At 37.4% G+C, this 19,725-nt stretch overlaps 2 protein-coding genes across 4 annotated transcripts in view; both read left to right on the forward strand.

Moving 5' to 3' along the window:
• Positions 1-15,038, forward strand: part of INTS2 (integrator complex subunit 2) — a 46,076-nt gene extending 31,038 nt beyond the window's left edge. For both annotated transcript variants that reach the window (XM_045837396.1, XM_045837395.1), the window contains exons 17-25: positions 832-996; positions 2,336-2,537; positions 4,113-4,238; positions 7,901-8,099; positions 10,859-11,110; positions 11,460-11,567; positions 11,693-11,798; positions 12,716-12,892; positions 13,005-15,038. In XM_045837396.1, coding sequence (XP_045693352.1) covers positions 832-996; positions 2,336-2,537; positions 4,113-4,238; positions 7,901-8,099; positions 10,859-11,110; positions 11,460-11,567; positions 11,693-11,798; positions 12,716-12,892; positions 13,005-13,174 — 1,505 coding nt within the window. In that variant the 3' untranslated portion in view covers positions 13,175-15,038. The remainder of the gene's footprint in view (positions 1-831; positions 997-2,335; positions 2,538-4,112; positions 4,239-7,900; positions 8,100-10,858; positions 11,111-11,459; positions 11,568-11,692; positions 11,799-12,715; positions 12,893-13,004) is intronic.
• Positions 15,039-16,556: 1,518 nt separating this feature from the next.
• The window catches only part of BRIP1 (BRCA1 interacting helicase 1), a 116,880-nt gene continuing 113,711 nt past the window's right edge, over positions 16,557-19,725 (forward strand). For both annotated transcript variants that reach the window (XM_045836825.1, XM_045836826.1), the window contains exons 1-2: positions 16,557-16,775; positions 18,233-18,355. In XM_045836825.1, the coding sequence (XP_045692781.1) occupies positions 18,260-18,355 (96 nt within the window). In that variant the 5' untranslated portion in view covers positions 16,557-16,775; positions 18,233-18,259. The remainder of the gene's footprint in view (positions 16,776-18,232; positions 18,356-19,725) is intronic.

A 19,725-nucleotide genomic window follows, 5' to 3' on the forward strand; every position in this document is an offset into this window, starting at 1 on the left:
TATTGCTCTGTTCACTCAGTCATTTTGAATGCAACAGCCACACAGTACACATGCTCACTCAACAGTGTCTACCACTCCCACTGACTATTAGTGCAGTGAAATCATCATTGTTCATGCATGTGTATTCCAGTCCACTCCCTTTGGCTGTCAGATTACATGATGTGGTGTAAACTGTTTTCATTATTTTAGCAACAGCTGGGCTTTTTCCAGACAGACCTTGTACTTTGCTGTGTGACTTTGGGAACCTTAATAAATGTTTACAGCCTGTTCCCTTACAGTAGAAAGGAGACAATATTGCTTACCTTGTAGCATGTTAGGGTGAAATGAGAAAATGTACATAAAGTGCCTGAGAACTTTTAAGTATTCAGAAGTGGGCAACTTTAATTTTACCTATCTATAGCAATGATTCTCAACTGGGTTAGAGGAAAAAATATATTCTCCAATAGAAGCCTATAAGAATTTCTGAGTGAGGTCTTTTCAAACCACATGTAATCTCCCCCAAATGGATATTCTTTGCTTTCCTCTCCTCTCAACTCTTGACCTACTGCTATATTGAACAGCTTTTCCCGGTGGGAGACTTTTATGTTGGGATAGGGAGGAAGAAAACTTGAGAAATTTTGATAAAAGAAGTAGTTTTCAATGTCCCGTGTATCAGATCACTTGGTTATCTTAAGCAGATTTCCCCACCTGAACTACTAAACAGGAGTTCTCAGACTGTAGTGTGCAGACTCCTTTGACTGGCTGGAAATTAATGGGAGAAGGGAGAGAGGAGAGGGAAGATTTTAGTGTTTAAGAATGAAGAATTCAGTTGACTTTCTGTAAATTTTCAAGGGTTGCATTCGGCTTTACTACGTCTCCTTGCAACTAATTATCCACATTTATGCATCGTGGACGATTGGATCTGTGAAGAAGAAATCACAGGGACCGATGCTCTGTTAAGGCGCATGCTTCTGACTAGCAATGCCAAAAACCACTCTCCTGAACAACTCCAAGAAGGTACAGTAAATTGATAACCTTTTTACCCCTTTACTAGTATAAAGAAATGTTAAGCTCCTTAAAATCGTAAAATCATGCAGAATTTTCCTGGGGATACAACAGTGTTTTGGTGAATGTATTTTAAGTAATTCTCTTTGCATTTGAGTTTTAACCATTTTGTTGTGACGTGCTTTTGCCTGTTTCCTTGTAAGTCCTAAGTTATGTCATGAGACAGGTCATGTGGTTTTAGGAAGGTCCTAACATGGTCAGAAATGAGTGCTATGGAATAGAGCAGGTGAACTTGTTTTGAATGTATGGCGTTCTAGCTCAGCACTATCAAATACAAATATGATACGAGCCACTTATAATTTTAAACTTTGTATAGCCATATTAAAAGGTTTAAAGCAGGCAAAATTAATTTTAGTAATTATTTTATTAACGCAATATATCTAATATGTTACCATTTCATCATGTAATCAATGTAAAAAACTATTAAGGAGATATTTTACTGTTTTTCCTATACTAAGTCTTTGCAGTCTAGTATGTATTTTATATTTAGTGCACATCGTATTTTGGACCAACTATATTTCAAGTGCTCAACAGCCAGATGTGGCCAGAGACTGTTTTTTAGCAGCGCAATTCTCGATATTATTTACTAACAGCAGTCTGCCGGGTGCTTCCAGCTTATACAGGGAGCACCCGGAAGAAATTATGGAGAAATTTGAATCCTTCAAATGAATGCTTTACCAAAAGCAGTACTAGGGTATATTTTCATGTTTTGTTTCAGTCAATTTTTAAAATCAGTCTGAATCACCAAGGAAATGACATTTATCTTTGAGTCACTAACATGCATTTAAACATGAGATTATTTTTTGTTCTTTATGAAATGACTACATGTAACATGAATTTTTCTTGATGCCTTTATTTTAAGTATAGCCAAAACTATGGCTAGGATTGAAAGTTTTACTTTTTTAAAAGCAACGTTGTTTTCTTGATTTGCTTGGCCAGCAGTCTGACAGACTAGCAGTTTGCACCCGGCGTGCTGCAACAGTGTTTGAAACGTGCTGTACCTGACTCTTTGGTCGGGGGCACTGACCTCTCTGTCCTTAGACTGTCAAACTGAAAAAAAACGACAACAGTCAACAAAACAGTAGCTGGGAATGAATCAGAGTTATACCTATTTTTTTTTTGTCAGATCAACAAAAAACCATATTTTTTGGTGTGCTGTAGAATTTGAGTAATTAGTGTATGTATGCCATGAGATGAAAAAAGTTTGGAAATTGCTGTGATAGAGCAATAATACTTCTTATTGGGTAAGCTGTATGGAATTTAGATTATGACGGCTAAGTTTTCCTTTTAGCCTTTTCAGCTGTCCCAGTAAGTCACACACAAGTGATGCAGATTCTGGAACACTTGACTCTGCTTTCTGCCAGTGAACTTATACCGTATGCAGAAGTATTAACATCCAACATGAACCAGCTGTTGAACTCAGGGGTTCCGCGGCGAATTCTTCAAACGGTCAATAAACTGTGGATGGTTCTGAATACTGTGATGCCTAGAAGGTAATTTTTCGTGTAAATAGATAAATATATAGCAGTGATTATATGCAATAACCTAAACTTAAATGTTAAAAAATTCTATTTGACAGTATAAATCCTTCCTGCAGACCATTAAAGAGTTGTTGTAACTTTAATGAAGAGCATAAACTTTATCTTAAGAAACAGAGAGAAACCTTAAAGTATGTCCAATGTGAGAGCTTCTTTAAAAGTGAGCCCTCAGGAAGCCACTGTGGCTGCTTGTCACCGAGATCAGCGCTGCGATCGTCCTTTCAGTGGCTCCACATTCGCTGAATATTAACATTACCCAGAGATCTTCCAAAGCTCCTGACCCTGGAGTTTCAAGCCATGCCAGTGAATCAGCAGGTTTGTGGGTAGAGATAAGCACTGGTATTTTTTTAATGATTCCCTAGGTGACATCAGTGAGCAGTAAAGTTTAGAGAGCACTGGATTAATTATTTTGTCTTTAGTCATGTGATGCTCTCTCTACTGGCCCACAGATTGTACCAAAGACTCTTGGCTCGCTCTAAAAACACCAGGCTGACTTAACCTGAGAATTTGATTCAGTAGGTCTGGGAATATTTATACTTTTCAAGTTAAAAAAATTAAATCATAAGCACCTAACTTTTTAATATTAATTATAAGTAAATTAACATATTAAATTAATAAATGCACATAACTTGAGAAGTTAAATAGTATCTAAGGCCTGCCTATACCTTCCCATTTTAGAATATTATTCCCTAGAGACAAATACTTGCAGCTTTTATCTTTTTTTTTTTTTAAGATTTTGTTTATTTATTTCTAGAGAGATGAGAAGGGAGGGAGAAAGCATCGATGTGTGAGAGATGCATCTGGAGGCCTGGCCTGCACCAGGCGTGTGCCCGCACGGGGAATTGAACCCGTGACCCTTCAGTTCACAGTCTGGTGCTCAGTCCACTGAGCCACATCAGCCAGGGCCACCTTTTATCTTTTTATTCTGGCATTTATATTTCCCCATATATATCATAATAATATGCCTATAATTACTATGATTTCCTAACTTTCTGATTTAGAAAGTACCTTTGGACTTCCTACTATACAAGATGAAGATTTAATACTCTTACCTCCTTCCTCCCCTGTGAATCCCTCTTCCACCAATACACACTTCCCCCTTCTCCATTTCTCCCAACAGTTGTCTCAGAATTTTCACTTAAAGCAATGTTCAGTGTGCACGTTATTATGACTCTTACATTCCTGTTTCACAAACGAAACTGTTCAGAGAGGCTTGGTGAGTTACATAGAGTCATAGCAAGTATGTATTACTGAGAATTGAATTCAAATTTTTATTTTATATGCCATGATTATTCCATTACAGTGTTGAAGATCTTTGAAACTACTTTGTGTTTAATGTTTTATCTTCATTTATTTTAGATACATAACAATAGGTTAGATTTCTATAGTTTTTAAGTTTTTGAAGTTCATTCACACCAGTTTTCTATTCTTCTTCCTGAAAATAATCTTTTTAAGATAGAAAGGACTGAATGGCTACAGGTTTCAATTATAATATAGCTGTTTTTGAACATGTGATTATTTTCTTACCAGGCTGTGGGTGATGACAGTTAATGCACTTCAACCTTCAATAAAGTTTGTTCGACAACAAAAGTATACTCAGAACGACCTGATGATAGATCCTCTCATCGTCCTAAGATGTGATCAGAGGGTACACAGGTATGTGTCATTTGAATTTCATTTTTATTAGAGAGTTATGCTCTGGAGAGTCAAAGAAACTGAAATTCAGTTTAAACTTATATCTGATGTTCCTGCAGAAAACTGGCAGTGCAACCTTTGAGGTTTTTTTTTAAGTTGTCTGTGTTCGTGAACTATCTATTCAGCTTCAAATAAAACCTAGCCTTAAAGAAATGTCCTTCTTGGTGTTGGCATCCCTCAATAATGGCTGTTCTTTCTCTCAGAGCAAGACCAGTGCAGAATAATACCATGTCCGCTGGCATTGTTGGAAAGGCTTTTAAAAGACTGGTTTATTGTGAACCATTAAGTGCATTAAAACTGTGATCTTTTTGGCATCCTCAACTGTGATGTTAGCTTCATTGAGCCCACATTTGTCTATAATTTATTGATAATTGCTGAACTTAATTGCTTTGAAGTAGCTTCACCTCAGGGGCAGAATTAATTCACATTGTTAATATTTGAATTTCTAGTTGCTCTACTAAATAATATCAAATATATATAAGTTGAGGGGCCTGCCTTTAAAGTGATTACCACCTGTGTGGGGAAGTAAGATCAATAAATGAAAAGTTAAAAAATGTGGTCATAAGTAGAGGAATGGTATAGTAAATGGATGTTATTAAAAGTTCAGGAAAGAGGTAAGGAAGTGGGACCTGAATGGTATTATAAAGAATAAAAATAGGGTTTAGATGACCAGATGCTATAATGATGGTGAGTAGGGGGTCAAGGAAGGGATTGTGGGCAAAAGAATAGTATAAGCAAAAGTGTAGAAGAAAGAATGAAAATGACTTCTGTGGAGGGGTAAGTTTTTGGGAATGGACTTAAGAAGTGGAAAGCTAGATTGGGGTCACAGTATGGACAGCCTTGACTAGTAGGCTGAAAGGTCTTCTAGGTGGTAACTTAAGAAGGGAAGCTTTGCACCAGGCGGTTTAGAGGGGAAAGAAACTGGAGTCAAGAAGACTAGGATATACTTTGAATAGACTCATTGCCCTCCAACCTCGGGGTGATATTCTTGAAGTGACAAAATGTGCAAAATCAGCCAGATATGAATGGGTGAGATCAAGGTTTCATAGGAAATAGGAATCAGAAGACTAAATAGTATAAATGACATTAAGTATCTAATAAAAGAAAAATAATAGTAAATAACACTGCTAAAACAATTTAGCAGTGTTAAAAATCCACTTAAGTAGGTAACTTTTCACCTGAATTGCCTCCAGTTGTTCAGAAGTTGTCAAATTATGCTGTCATATGTATGTAATGGTTTTGTAGCCTGGATTTTTTAAAAAAATATTATTTGTTTATTTATTTTAGACAGAGGAGAAGGGAGGAAGAGAGGGAGAGAAACATCAATGTGTGGTTGCGTCTCACGTGGCCCCTACTGGGGACCTGGCCACCCAGGCCTGTGCCCTGACTGGGAATTGAACCTGTGACCTTTTGGTTCGCAGGCTGGCATTAAATCCACTGAACCACACCAGCCAGGGCATGTACCCTGGATTTTTTAAAACAACTTGTGAACCTTTTCTTATGTTAATAGATATTGTTATATAAATTGGCTACATGGTATTCACATAGATATAGTATGTTTAGCCCAATCTTCTGTTTTGTGTATTCCTATGTTTTATTTGTGCTGTGGTGACTGTTCCATGTACTGTTCCCTTTGAATAGATTCTTAAAAATGGAATTATTGAGGCAAAAGTAACATGCTCATTTTTTAAGACTTTTGATTCCTATGTTTATTCTGTCATCCAGAAATGGTGAACCAGTTTACGCTCCCATACTGAGTTTGATGTTGTGCACTTTTGCACACTATCTTACAGATTTCCCAATTTGACAGGTGAAAAATGGATTCCTGTTTCAATTTATATTTTAGATTAAATATTTTAATATACTTATTGGCTACTGGTATTTCTTCTTTATATTGTAGCCTACTTTTCTATTGGATTGCTTATCTTTTTTTTATTTAAAGAACTCCTTCTAATAAATATTAGCCCTTTGTGTGTATATATGTGCTGTCTTTTCCTTTATTCTATTGTTTTGTCTTTTAATTTTGTTTATTTTTTAAAATTTAATTTTTTATACAGTGATCATTCACATGTGTTTTAAAAAAATCAAACAATATGAAAACATACCCACATATAAAATATGTGATGTTTTGGATTTGCTTTGCACAAGCCCTGTGGTGGTGGAGGGAGTGGACTGAGGTGTAGATGCAGTCAGACTGGCTGTTTGTGGGTGACGGTCGCAGCTGGGTGATGAGTTCTTGGAGGTTCATTATAATGGCCCCTTTTTTACGTGTGTATGAAATTTTTTATAATACACATTAATAAGTGAATAAACAAGTTTAACAACAAGAAAAAGATCTACAGTGAACAGTCTTGTTCTTACTCGTATCTACCATGCTGCCATTGCTAAAGCAAAATTTCTCTTTGTCCTCTTTTGACCAATCCCAGTTCCATCTCCAGAGGAAACTTTGTTGTCATAAATGGTGTGTATGTAGCTTTATTTTCTATGTATTTACACATTTATAAATAGAAATATTTACTTTTTGTTTTGGGTGGTTTTAAAATATAGTAGTAGTAGTATATTTTGGGAATTATTATTGTTTATTTTTACTTTTTAAAAAGATTTTATTTTATTTTTAGACAGGGGAAGGGTGGGAGGAAGAGGGAGAGGGACATCAATGTGTGGTTGCCTCTGGTATGCCCCCTACTGGGGACCTGGCTCCCAACCCAGGCATGTGCCCTGACTGGGAATCGAACTGGTGACCCTGTGGTTCACAGGCCAGCACTCAATTCACTGAGCTAAACCAGCCAAGGCTATTACTGTTTTTTAAAAACTTACTGTTTTTGCCTTGATTGGTGTGGCTCGTTTGGTTGGGTGTTGTCCTGCAAAGTGAAAGGTTGCTGGTTCAGTTCTGAATGTTTCTTGGTTCAGTTTCTGGTTAGGGCATGTTTTGGGGTGCATATGGGAGGCAACTGATTGATGTTTCTCTCCCTCTCTTTCTCCGCCTGTAAACCAATAAATCAATCAGTCAATTAACTTTTAAAAAACATTAAAAAACTTAATGTTCTCCACATGGTTTGCACATCAGTGTGCATAGTTCAACTTCACTTGTTTTAACTGTTGCATAGTATTCTATCTACTATAGATTACTAAGGCCTTTCCTCCAAAAACTAATACAGAATATCTGGAATGGAGTTTGGAATTTTTTTTTAATAAGTACTCCAGGTGATTCCTATCTTCAATTTTGGAAAATGCTGCCATGATTTCTTTAACCATTGACATATTTTTTTATACTATAAATACATACATGTTTATTACAGAAAGTTTGGACATTTCATAAAAACCATTGACACACTGATGGGCACTTAAGTTCTTACATGTTTCACACTTACGAACAAAGCTGTAACGCCTGCTTATGCACACATGCAGTTCTCTCTGTGGTAGACTGAGAAGTGGCATTTCAGGTTTTTTTATTTTGTGAAAGAATATTTCAACGGGAAAAGTGTTACTTTATAGGGAAAGAGTTACTTTACTGCTCTTTTCAGGTTTTTCAGGTACTGTTCAAGTTAAACTGATTGATCGTGCTCTGGCTCATTTATAAATTCGGGTTCTTTCTCATGTATTTTCCTTCCTTCTGTATCTAGATGCCCCCCACTGATGGATATTACTCTCCACATGCTGAATGGCTATCTTCTTGCTTCCAAGGCCTACCTTAGTGCGCACCTGAAGGAAACCGCAGAGCAGGATAGACCTTCCCAGAACAATACCTTAGGTTTAATCGGACAGACGGATGGCCCAGAAGTTACTAGAGAAGAATTGAAAAACGCATTATTGGCTGCTCAGGTAATAAAGTAAAATTTAGTCAGAAAGGGCAAGGGCTTCACTGTTAATATAATCAGTTAAGTGGAAGGCATATTATGCTGTCTGTGTGCAAACGGTGACACCTGGCGTGCTCCTTTTGTCACAGAGCATGCTGCCGTGGAATTACCTTCACTTCTGAATTTCACACGGACTGTATTACTAAAATCAGGAATAATCTTCATGATGTTCATTTAATAGCCATTGAAATAAGATTTACATTTTAACAAAATATAAGACTTTGACTCCTTAAAGTCAAATGGTGGAAATAAATGAAGTGACAGAGACAAATAGAACAAGAAGTATGGGTACAGGGGTAGGCAAAAGTAGGTTTACAGTTGTGAGTTGCACAAAAGTTTATTCTTGTATTATTTATTTATTTATTTTTTAAGATTTTATTTATTTATTTTTAGAGAGGGAAGGGAGGGAGAGAGAGAAAGAGAGAGAGAAACATCAATGTGCGGTTGCTGGGGGTCATGGCCTGCAACCCAGGCATGTACCCTGACTGGGAATTGAACCTGCGACACTTTGGTTCGCAGCCCACGCTCAATCCACTGAGCTACGTCAGCCAGGTTATTCTTGTATTATTTATTAATTATTGTATTATTTTCCATGTGAACAACTGCAAACCTACTTTTGCCCACCCCTCTGTATAATAAAATGTCAAGCAGTGTTAAATACAATGGCATTAGCAATTCAGTTCTTATATTTGGAAAAGTTTTACAACAATGTAGAATTTTACTGAAGCCTTAAGTAGCCATTTTGAATAATAAAGGAGATGTAAGATGATTAAATGTTAAGAAATTTGAAGTCTGCAAAGTAGAAATATTTTCTTAGTCTAAAATATATTTCCTGAAATCTTTTCATTGGCTTTAAAAGGAATTAGAGCAGCAATAATAGGTCCATAACTCCTTTTCTGTATTAGGGATACACAAAAGGCTATGAATTTGAATTATCTGAAGAATTTTTTTGGGTGGGGGGCCTTGATCAGAAGGACTTGGCCCCCTGAAACATTTTTTGATACTTCAGTTGGCAGAAAAACCTGACCTGATGTGACCTCATTTGTGACAAAACTTGACCTGAATTGACGTGAACCTATTTATGGCCTTTATCCCACTTAATGTGAATATTGTTATGTTTTGCTGCAGAAATATTAATATGTTTGATCATAATGTGCTCCCCTAGTCTCTGCTGGAGGTATTATATAATATTTCAGTAAGAATAATTCTTAAATGACACATGGACATGGACAGCAGGGTGGGGATTGACTGTGGGAGTGAGAGGTGGGTGGGGCAGGGGAGAGCAACAGAGGAAAATTGGGACCACTGTAATAGAAAAACAATTTAAAAAATCTCAAAAAAAATTTCTGAGTTCTAAAATAAATCTGACTCTCAGAGTTTCAAATAAGGCATTGAGAATCATAATAGCCACCACTTATATAGTGCTTACTATATGTAGGGTGCTATTCTAAGTTCTTTATTTATATTAACTCACTTAATCTTTACAACCAACCTACAAAATGTGGCATATTATCTCCATTTTTAAAGGCGAATGAGCCCAGAGAGGTTAAACAACTTGCTCAAGGTTACAACACATCTAGTAGGTGGGAGAGCCAGGATTCAAGCCTGGGCAGTCTGGCTCCAGAGTCTACAGACATAAACAAAACAAAACAATAACAACCCCAAACAAAAAACCCCTCCACCCAAAATGATGATTATAAAATAAAACTGACCTCACTTTATAAGTGATTATAATGTAGGCATAACCTTACTTTATAATCATGTTCTTAATCAGATGAAGGAATGGTTTTCTTCAGGCAATGCCTGTCTTTCGGAGATGAATGTCATATATTCTTTATTTTAACTCCTTCCTCCTGGGTGAGAGTGATTATAGGTCTTCTTTACATGTAGGAGTGTCAAGTAAAGGACCCCCTAAGAAACTACTGTTCTATGAAATGACACTCCAGCTTGCAGATGGGGCAGCACTGAGTCGTGCAGGTGGAATGGGTGGTAAGGTAGAATCTTTCCTTGCAAAACCAGGGCTTGAAGAGCCCATTTTCAAATTAAAAGGAAAAAGCATTGGGAAGTGACTTTCAGGCATTAATCATCAATCACCATCTTTAGAGGAATTAATTACTTGGTAGTCAGTTGGGAAAGAGGGCATTGCAGGATAGGGTCCTGGGAGAAGTAGGAAAGGAGATTTTGGTAGAAGTCATTTTTTTGCCTAAGGACTGTTTTGGATGTCATAGAATCAGAAAAATCTTCTACCAATATTCTTCAACTGGAGTCCATGCATCTGCCTTAGGGACATGTGACCAGTCTGAAATTATGCAATTTGTTTTGTTTATGTTAATTTTTATAGGGAGAGGGTGTATAGTTTTCTACAGATTCTTAAAAGGGCTTATAACCCTAAAAAAGGTGAGGCCCACTGCCCTATGGATTGCTCACTTTTTTCCCTAGAAGTAACTGTTATTTTTATCAGTTCTGTTCATGTGAAAACAAAATCAGATTTATCTTCAAACAAACGTCTCAGAAACTTTTTTTAAATTTATTGATTTGAGAGAGAGAAACATCGATTTTTTTCCCCACCACTCATTTTTGCATTCATTGGTTGATTCTTGTATGTGCCCTGACCAGGGACTGAACCTGCAGCCTTGGTATATTGGGATGATGTTCTAACCAACTTAACTACTAGGCCGGGGCTTCTCAGAAGCGTCCTAAATTCACGGTTTTATTTGCTTGTAGGATAGTGCAGCTGTCCAGATTCTCTTGGAGATTTGTTTACCTACTGAAGAGGAGAAAGCAAAGGGTGCCAATCCAGACAGCTTGCTAAGGAATGTTCAAAGTGTAATTACTACCAGCACTCCAAGTAAGGGAACGGAAGAAGGAGAAGACAATTTGCTTTGTAACCTTCGAGAAGTTCAGTGCCTTATCTGTTGTCTGTTGCACCAAATGTACATTGCGGATCCCAACATTGCTAAGCTTGTTCACTTTCAGGTCTGTTTTCAAAGAATGATGCTTTATGGTTGAACTTTTTGGGGGTCTTAGGGGTTGAATACTAAATAGGGGTTGCTTGGAAACTGGAGATGACACAACTAATCATGCTCTTTTGCAATATGGAGAAAAATGAACATTTTTAGATTTTATATTAGCCTGTTGAAATGTTCAGGTAATTTATCTCTATTCTAGTGCATCAGAAAGGTGAAATGCCAGGAGGGATGTGGGGCACTGTGGCCTTCCGCGCAACTCTTACATAAAGGAAGTGAAACCTTCCTTTATATTTTTATCTGTATTTGATTTACACTTATTTTACTTACAACTTTCCCCTTCTTTCTTGCTGGGACAGGGTTATCCATGTGAACTTTTGCCTCTGACAGTCGCGGGTATTCCGTCCATGCACATCTGTCTGGATTTCATACCTGAGCTTATTGCACAGCCAGAACTTGAAAAACAGGTAACGAGCATTTAGAGCTGTAGGGGAATTTCGATATCTTTCCAGTCTTTCTAGTTATGTAAAACATTTTATAATTTTTAAAGACATTTTTCAGAAACACATATGATTTGGATTTTTTGTTGCAGATATTTGCCATCCAGTTGCTTTCTCATCTGTGTATCCAGTACGCATTACCCAAGTCGCTCAGCGTGGCTCGCTTAGCTGTCAATGTCATGGGGACTCTGCTGACAGGTGTGTGGCCAGCCAGTGTCAATGACGAAACTTCTGACATACAGGAGTTAGTGACACTGATTTCTGTGTGACTGATAGTTTAATTTATGCCATTTCTGAAAACTTTTCTATTACAAATGTGATTTATAGTGTAGAGATGAATAGGTAGGCAAATTGTAGTTTTCATTTTGTGAATGACTGTGTACAGATTTATAATAAATAAGCTTCCTATACTTTATAAATGGAAATTAAATCTACTTTCTGAATGTAATTACATCATTACAAATGCTTAGAATTTTAAAAAATATAATATGTACAAATAAGATAAATATATTGTTTCCTGAAGTTTTAAAACATACCTTAACATTTTAAGCACCTTCTGGTTTGTAGAGTGAAATGGTATGAAAATAAACTACTTTAAAATGTATGAACTATAACTGCATTTTTTAAAGTAATGGTTTAGTTAATTTCATACTTTCTCAGGGCTCCCATAATACCGTTTATTTTCCCTTTCATTGAATTCATCTCATGTTACAATTTATTTGTAGTGGTTAAGAGCTTAAACTGCTCAAGTTCAATCCCATCCCTACCACTGTCTATGTGGCCTTGAACAAGTTTGTTAAGTTCTCTATGTTTTATTTAAGAGTTTCCTCTTGAATATAGGTGTCATTATAGTATTTTCCTCATTGAGAAGGTAGTGAGAAGCAAATAAAATCGTGTGTGTGATGCACTTACCTCAGTGCGTGGGCATAAGGATTTACATGCTGGGCGATGGCGGACTACTGGATTGTGCGCTCCCTAAAGGCTGGGTCTGGCCGTACCCTAGAAAACTGAGTATTCTCAGCATGGAGCCTGGTTCCTGGTGTATTGTAAACTATAGGCCATGTATTGAATTTACACCTATAAAGACAAAAATTCTCTTTTATTCTTTCCAACAGTTTTAACACAGGCTAAGCGATATGCTTTTTTCATGCCAACTCTGCCAAGTTTGGTTTCTTTTTGTCGAGCGTTTCCCCCACTGTATGAGGATATTATGTCTTTGCTGATCCAAATAGGGCAAGTCTGCGCCTCTGATGTTGCCACCCAGACAAGAGACATTGATCCGATCATTACACGTAAGTACTAACTTATTTTTGGACTTGTTTTAATATTTCAAACACACAAAGAAACCAAAATTCTTTTTAGATTTCTTGTCTTGATTAATTTTTCTCTTTACTTCTTTTTTAGGTCTTCAACAAATAAAGGAGAAACCAAGTAGATGGTCTGGAGTCTGCAAAGATCCATCTTATAAAAACGGATCCAGGGACATCGGAAGCATGGACCCTGATGTACAGCTCTGTCATTGTATTGAAAGCACAATAATTGAAATAATAAACATGAGTGTTAGTGGAATTTAAAAAAAACAAACAAAAAATGAAGCTGTTTGCTGCATATGCCCAATATAAATTTGTATCTCATAACAACTGTAAACTGAACGGGAACAGTAACATCTTTGAATCACTAAAATGATTCAGTTCAACATGAATACAATTTAGAACTCTCCTGAGAATTATGCTTGCTTGTATACGATTGGCAGTTCTTTGGATCTCCTTCACTGGTATGTTTATATTGTACCAGCTGAGCTTTTTTTCCCCATTGGGTGCACATTTAAGAAACTCATTACTGGAAAGTGAATTTGTCCTTATATTTAGCTTTTGAAGTGAAGAAAAACTGCCATGGCTTTAATTTAATTTCCTAAAAAATGAGTTTGTGGGTAGCCCTAGTGTTTTTTTATTTGTTTGTTTTTTTTAACCTGTGTGAACTAGTAACAGGGTGTGACAATGATGCAATGATGAGAGGGAGAAAAAGGGAGAATTCAGGAAAAATTAGGAATTTAAATACCCGAATAGAAATTTCTAAAGCTTGCAATGCAAGTAATAGTAATGCAGATAGAATGCCAGTTCTCAAGAAGCAGTATTGAGAAGGCTTTAAAAAAGGAAAATAGCTTTTTGTAAATGATTTCCATAGAATTACAGATAAGGATTTTAAGATTTTTACATATTTGCTTCAATTTTTACTAATATGTAAAGCCATATGTTTAAAGAGATACTTGAATACTTTGGGATTTTAAGATACTGGCTTAAAAATGTGTACAGAAACATCTTTGTGCAGAGAAGAACCTGATAGGAGGGTCTCATTTAGTTTTTTTAAAATTTATTTTTATAATGCTTTACTAACTTATCTAATGGTCAGAAATACATTGGTACCTATTTAAATTTTAGAGTAAGAAAACCCACTGGATTAAAGAGCTCTTGGTATGTCATCAAGATTACAATTCACATTATAATTTTAGAAGATCTTTGAGTAAGAAAATATATAGTGTTTGGTCCTCAGGAAAAAAACAAACAGGAAAATACCATGTTGCTGAAGGATTTTGCAGTCTTCTGTTAGTAACGTCCATTGATTATTAGGTAGATGCATTCAGGTAGTCCATAATACTAATTTTTTTCCTTATTTAAGTATCCACTGTAAAAGGTACTTCTTTTTGCTTTCTGAGATATACCTGAATGACAGACAATGCCCCCAACCCCGCCTTCTGCCCCCACTTGAAACAGACCTCTTCACTGGTAAAAGAAATTAGGCAGGCTAATCAAGCACGGGTTTTAAGAAATTAAACTTCAGCCTTTTTACTAGCTAATAGTTACATCTCACTTTCTTCCTTTGTAAAACGGGATTACTACTGGCCCTACCTCATAAGGGTATTATATGAGAACTGATTTGTAGCTGTTTCAAATCATGAAGTGCACAGTGTCATATAGATGGTAGATGCTTAATGTTCAATTAAGTAATTTTTGTGAAAAATAAAAGCATTTAAAAAATACCATAAGAATTTTCATATTTTTAAACAAGGCAGTTTTGTAGTCTTTTAAGATTAAATACACCTGCTTCTGTTTTGTTTTTAAATTGAGGCTTTGGAACATTTTGTGTGAGTAGGTGACCTCTAGGAATTCAGAAAAGGTGAAATATGTTTTCTAATTAAATGCAGCGCACATTCCTGGGTCAATTTTCAAAGACTGGTCAACACCTGCTGTGTTAAAGTAATAACATGTTGTTTTCCTTCAGATTTGTTGATGATGTAAATAAAATATGTAAATATATTAGTAAATGTTAATATTCATGTATTTTAAGTTAAGGTTATAAAAGTTGTCACAATGTGATTTTTTTATTCAAGTGAAAACAGATGTGTGCAGCTATTTTGAATATTGGTTTATAAACATTCATATTCTCTATCAAATGAACTTGTAGTTTTTTGTTTCATTTCAAGGAACTGGAACCCAGGGCTGTTCTGGGTCCAGAGCCTAGGTGGATCCGTTTCTCTTAAGCCCACACATCATTAAATGGCAGCACAAGGTTAGAGGCAGGTGAGAACCTTAGGAATTGGGGAGAGAAAAATCAGTGTAGTTACCTTGGAGCAGTTACTTAAAAGATTTGACATTTTAAAAATCTGTAAAAGAATAACAATTTCAAGGTATTTTCAGGGATTTATTATTATACATTATCCCTTATTCTATTGTCTTAACAGTAAATTACAGCTTTATACCTTCCCTTCATCTTTGCTTATATTTTCACATAACAGAATTCATAATAGCCAGTGTGGAGTCTTTTTTTAATTTAACTTTAGATGGAATTTGTAGGCTGTTTAGCTTTTATAATTATTCTATTGGCTTCATAATGATTGAATTGATACACCATAACCATCTCCCTGTTACTAGGCTGGGAAGGATATGATTTTTTTTCCCCAGTAATACAATAGGCGCTGTTACCAATTTTTCATGAGGATTACTTCTTTAGGAGAAATTTGAGCCTGAAATTACTAAATTAAACAGTAGAATTTATTTTTATGACTAAGTTTTGTCATTTGGGAAAAATGTAGTAAACTTAAAGGTGAGACAAATTGACTTTCCTGCTCTCTCTCTCCTGAAGAAAACCTCTATCCCTAAAGTACTTTCTCGAATTTGAGAAAGTCAGGTTTTCCTTTTTTGGTACGCTACTATTATGAGTCAAGTTTTGACTTACAGAATTAAAAAATATATATTTGGCGAGATCATGATTAACCGCCTACCTTTGAGGAAACTGAAGTGTACTTTGCAAAGAAGAAACTTATTTTTAGGAGGAATAAGCCTTAATGGAGATAGAAGTGATCTGGTGCTGGAGAGAGACCTCGAAAGCGTTTCTCTGTTTGAATTTGGTATCTCGGAGAGCCTTGATTATTGAGATACTGTAGCCCGTTGTCAACAATCCTTTTCACCTTGTTTGTTGATTCAGTACTCCAGCAATTCTCCCCTCATTCTTTTCCATACCCTGGGTATTCTAAAAGTTCGGAAATTCGAATCCAATGGCGTTGAAGAACGCTTAGCGAAGAACCCGGCAAGGCTTAAAGGTGTTTCCTCTCCGTTTACCTACAGACTGTTAAGAATAAAATTTTGAGTTTCCAAAGGAACTGACACACGGGTTAAATCACCAGTTTCAAAAAGTCAAACGGAGAAGCCTCTTCTCCTTGAAATCCCTGGGTTTTGCGCGGAGTCGTTCACATTTCCCGGGTTCGTCTTCCGGTGCTGCCAATTACCTTAGGTCTATTCTTATTGCGAGGCTTCCATTGGGTGCAGAAGTCTCCTGTCCTAACGTTGCGCTAGGATTGGTTGCTTGAGCTACTGCCTTGGCTTGTGATTGGTTGTCTCAGCTCGACCGACGATTGGGTGGTGGGAGTCGAGGGGTGGGAGGCGGGAATTTGTCGGGAAGAGTTGTTGAGGATACTGATGAAAACTGGAGGAGAGAAAAAAAATAAAGCGGCCGCGAGCCCGCGACCTGGCCAGGGGAGTAGCAGCCCAGCGACGAAGAGAGAGGCTTGGGACCTTTCCTCGGTGCCAGGGCTCCGCCATTTGTGCTCGCCGATACCGGTTTCCTTTGATTGCGTGAATCGGAGCCGGGTCAGCGTCGCCTCGGTTTGCCTCAGACCAGGCAAGTCTATCTCCCGTGGGGAGGACACGAAGGACCCTTTCTGCTTTCGCCAGCCGCCTGGCAGGCTCATCGGTGTTGTGGGGACCACCAGAGCCTCAGGGATCTCCAGTGGCTGAGGGAGGGGAGAAGCTTGAGGAAGAAAACCTGGGGCGGAGGGAGCATGTCTTCACTTGCCTGGAGCGAAGGCCTGTGGTTAGCCCGGGGCCCCGCGCTAACTCTTGGCGGCAGGGGGCGATCGATTTCTTCTTCTTCTTATTATTATTTTTATTTTTTTGGTTTTTGTTTTTCTTTCTTGATTCAATATTTGGGGGAAGCTACCCCATTTTGAGAGGCTTGCTGTCTCAATTGGGGCGGGGGATGGGTTGATTTCTAGGTAATATCAGAGTCACTAGGCCAGCGCTCTCTGTTCCGGATAACGGAAGCGAGATTCCACCAGATCTTTTAAGAGCTTCAGAGATAAAGTCACAAAATATTAGAACTAGACAATAGGTTAGAATAGTGCTTATTAACTTGTTTGGAACACTTGAACCATGGTTAAGGTTATTACTGGCTTCATAATTTATGGCATTGCTGTTTTAACTCTATCTTCATTCCCAGATGGAATTTACCTTTTTTTTTTCATTATTGCAAATGATCCCTCAGTTGATAAAACTTTGTATCATTTCCCCCTCTATTTTCAATTATTTACTTAGGCTGTGTTTCTGGGAATGAGAAATCTGTGGACTTTCTCTTCCAGAAAAATGCAGCTGTGCACAGAAACACTTGCACACACTGTGAAGAGGTCACACGGTCCCTGAGCAACGTCTGCGGACCCGAGGTTAAAGGTGTTTAGAAGGTGCAGGGATTCAAGTGGGTCACTTCCTCTGTGTCAGATGCGTTTTGTACATTGCCTTACTGTGAACGCAGTGCTTGGCCGATTGGCATAAAAACCCACCAGGCAGATAGTATTATCTCCATTTCACAGGCGAAGAAACAACCTCGGAGAGGTTAAGTGATTCGCAGAGTGGAAGTCGGACTTGGGTTGGCCTTACTCCAAAGCGCCCTTCTTTCCACTGTAGCATACTGACCCTTAAGGAAGAATTACTGAGTCCCTACTTCTGTATGCCAGGGAGTTTTTCCCGCCTTACAACAGTTTTTAAATGAAGGATCTTAGTCTAGAGAAGTGAAGAGACCTCGGCAAGGTGGCATCTGCATTGTCACAACCGGATCTAGAACCTCTGGTTCCTCACTCCAGGTCCGCGCAGCTTTGGCAGAGGAGGGAGACACACCCAGAGAGATCTGTCAGATTCCCAGAGGAGCTTTCAACCCCTGTGATTGGGGAGACTGAGACGTTCTTTTACTTCCATTTGCTTTATATATTTATTCCAGTTTTTATTTCCAGATTTCAGTCCTAGTGTTGGGTATCTAGTTTTCCTTGGATGGCACTGTTGCAGTATTGATTTTTGTTTGTGTTGCAGTTAGGAATCTGAAACGAACAAGAAAGCATGATGTCTTCAGCATGGTCTGAATATACAATTGGTGGGGTGAAGATTAACTTTCCCTGTAAAGCTTACCCGTCGCAGCTTGCTATGATGAATGCTGTAAGTAGTTTTCAGCGGTTATTTCACATGTTTATTCAGATACATATGCCTAAATTCATAACATATATCGAGTCTGTGACTACATTTGGTTTCTCAGATAGTAAATGGATTGAAAATGTTTGCTGGGTTCACTGAAGGACATCTAACCTTTGGAAAAATAATACTGATCACTGCTAAACTGTGTCCATGGTTAGTTAGGAGGCAAAGGAGAACATTCTGAACAGTGTCCTGAGCTCATTTGGAACTTCTGCTCTACAGAACTACTGCTTTCTGCAAAGTGTTTACTGTCCTTCACATAGAATACTCTATTTCTCATCATAATTTTTTGAGACTTCAATTATATAGGAAATTAAGAAACAAACTTGAGTAAACCAACTTTCCAGCTTTGTTATATCTTAATGTTTTGCCATATTTACTTTATACCTTGTTTACAAATAACAGGATTGCTAGCATCCTGAATTTGTTCTTTTTGTTTCCTAGCAGTGTTTTAATACATTTATTATATATGTATGTATCCACAATCAACGTAGAGTGTTACTTTATATGTTTTTGAACTTTGGACAATGATATGACATTATACTGATCCTGTGTAAAGTGTAAAACTTTTTTTTTTTGCACTTAACATTGTTTTAAGATGTAGCCCTGTGGATTGTTGTGCCCTGACCAGTGATCAAACCTGCAACCTTGGTGTGTTTAAATGATGTTGTAATCAACTGAACTACCAGGCCAGGGCCTGCTATGAAATGTTCTTATACAAGTTTCTTTGTGTCTGTGAGGAAAAGTTTTGGGGCATATACATAGTACTGGACTTACTGGAGTTGGGTATCTTCAACTTTGCTAGAAATTGTTAATTTCTGTACAAAGTGCTTGTAACAATTTATACTCCCACTAGCAACATCCCCCATTAAGTTTTCAGCAATGATTTTAGTGTACTCTAGTTTTATTTATTTATTTAAGATTTTATTTATTTATTTTAGAGAGAGGAAGGGAGAGAGAAAAAGAGGGAGAGAAACATCAATGTGTGGTTGCCTCTCACATGCCCCCTGCTGGGGACCTGGCCTACAACCCAGGCATGTGCCCTGACTGGGAATGGAGCCAGTGACCCTTTGCTTCACAGCTCGCGCTCAATCCACTGAGCTACACCAGCCAGGACTACTCTAGTTTTAGAGATGATGGTGCTTGCATAATTAAGGCACAGGTTGCTTTTTTTTTTTTAAATCTCTTTTGTGCATGATACGTTTTTAAGTTCAACATAGTTTTAGGGAGTGATATAAAGGAATAAAGTCTGGATTTAACTAAATACTAGTTCTCCCTTGGTCTATTGCTATTTCCCGTGGAGTGCAACATTATGTTCATTGTTGTTGTATTTG

The sequence above is a fragment of the Phyllostomus hastatus genome, unplaced genomic scaffold (genome assembly GCF_019186645.2).
Source record: "Phyllostomus hastatus isolate PE091 unplaced genomic scaffold, TTU_PhHast_1.1 phas_contig_210, whole genome shotgun sequence".
NCBI lineage: Eukaryota > Metazoa > Chordata > Mammalia > Chiroptera > Phyllostomidae > Phyllostomus > Phyllostomus hastatus.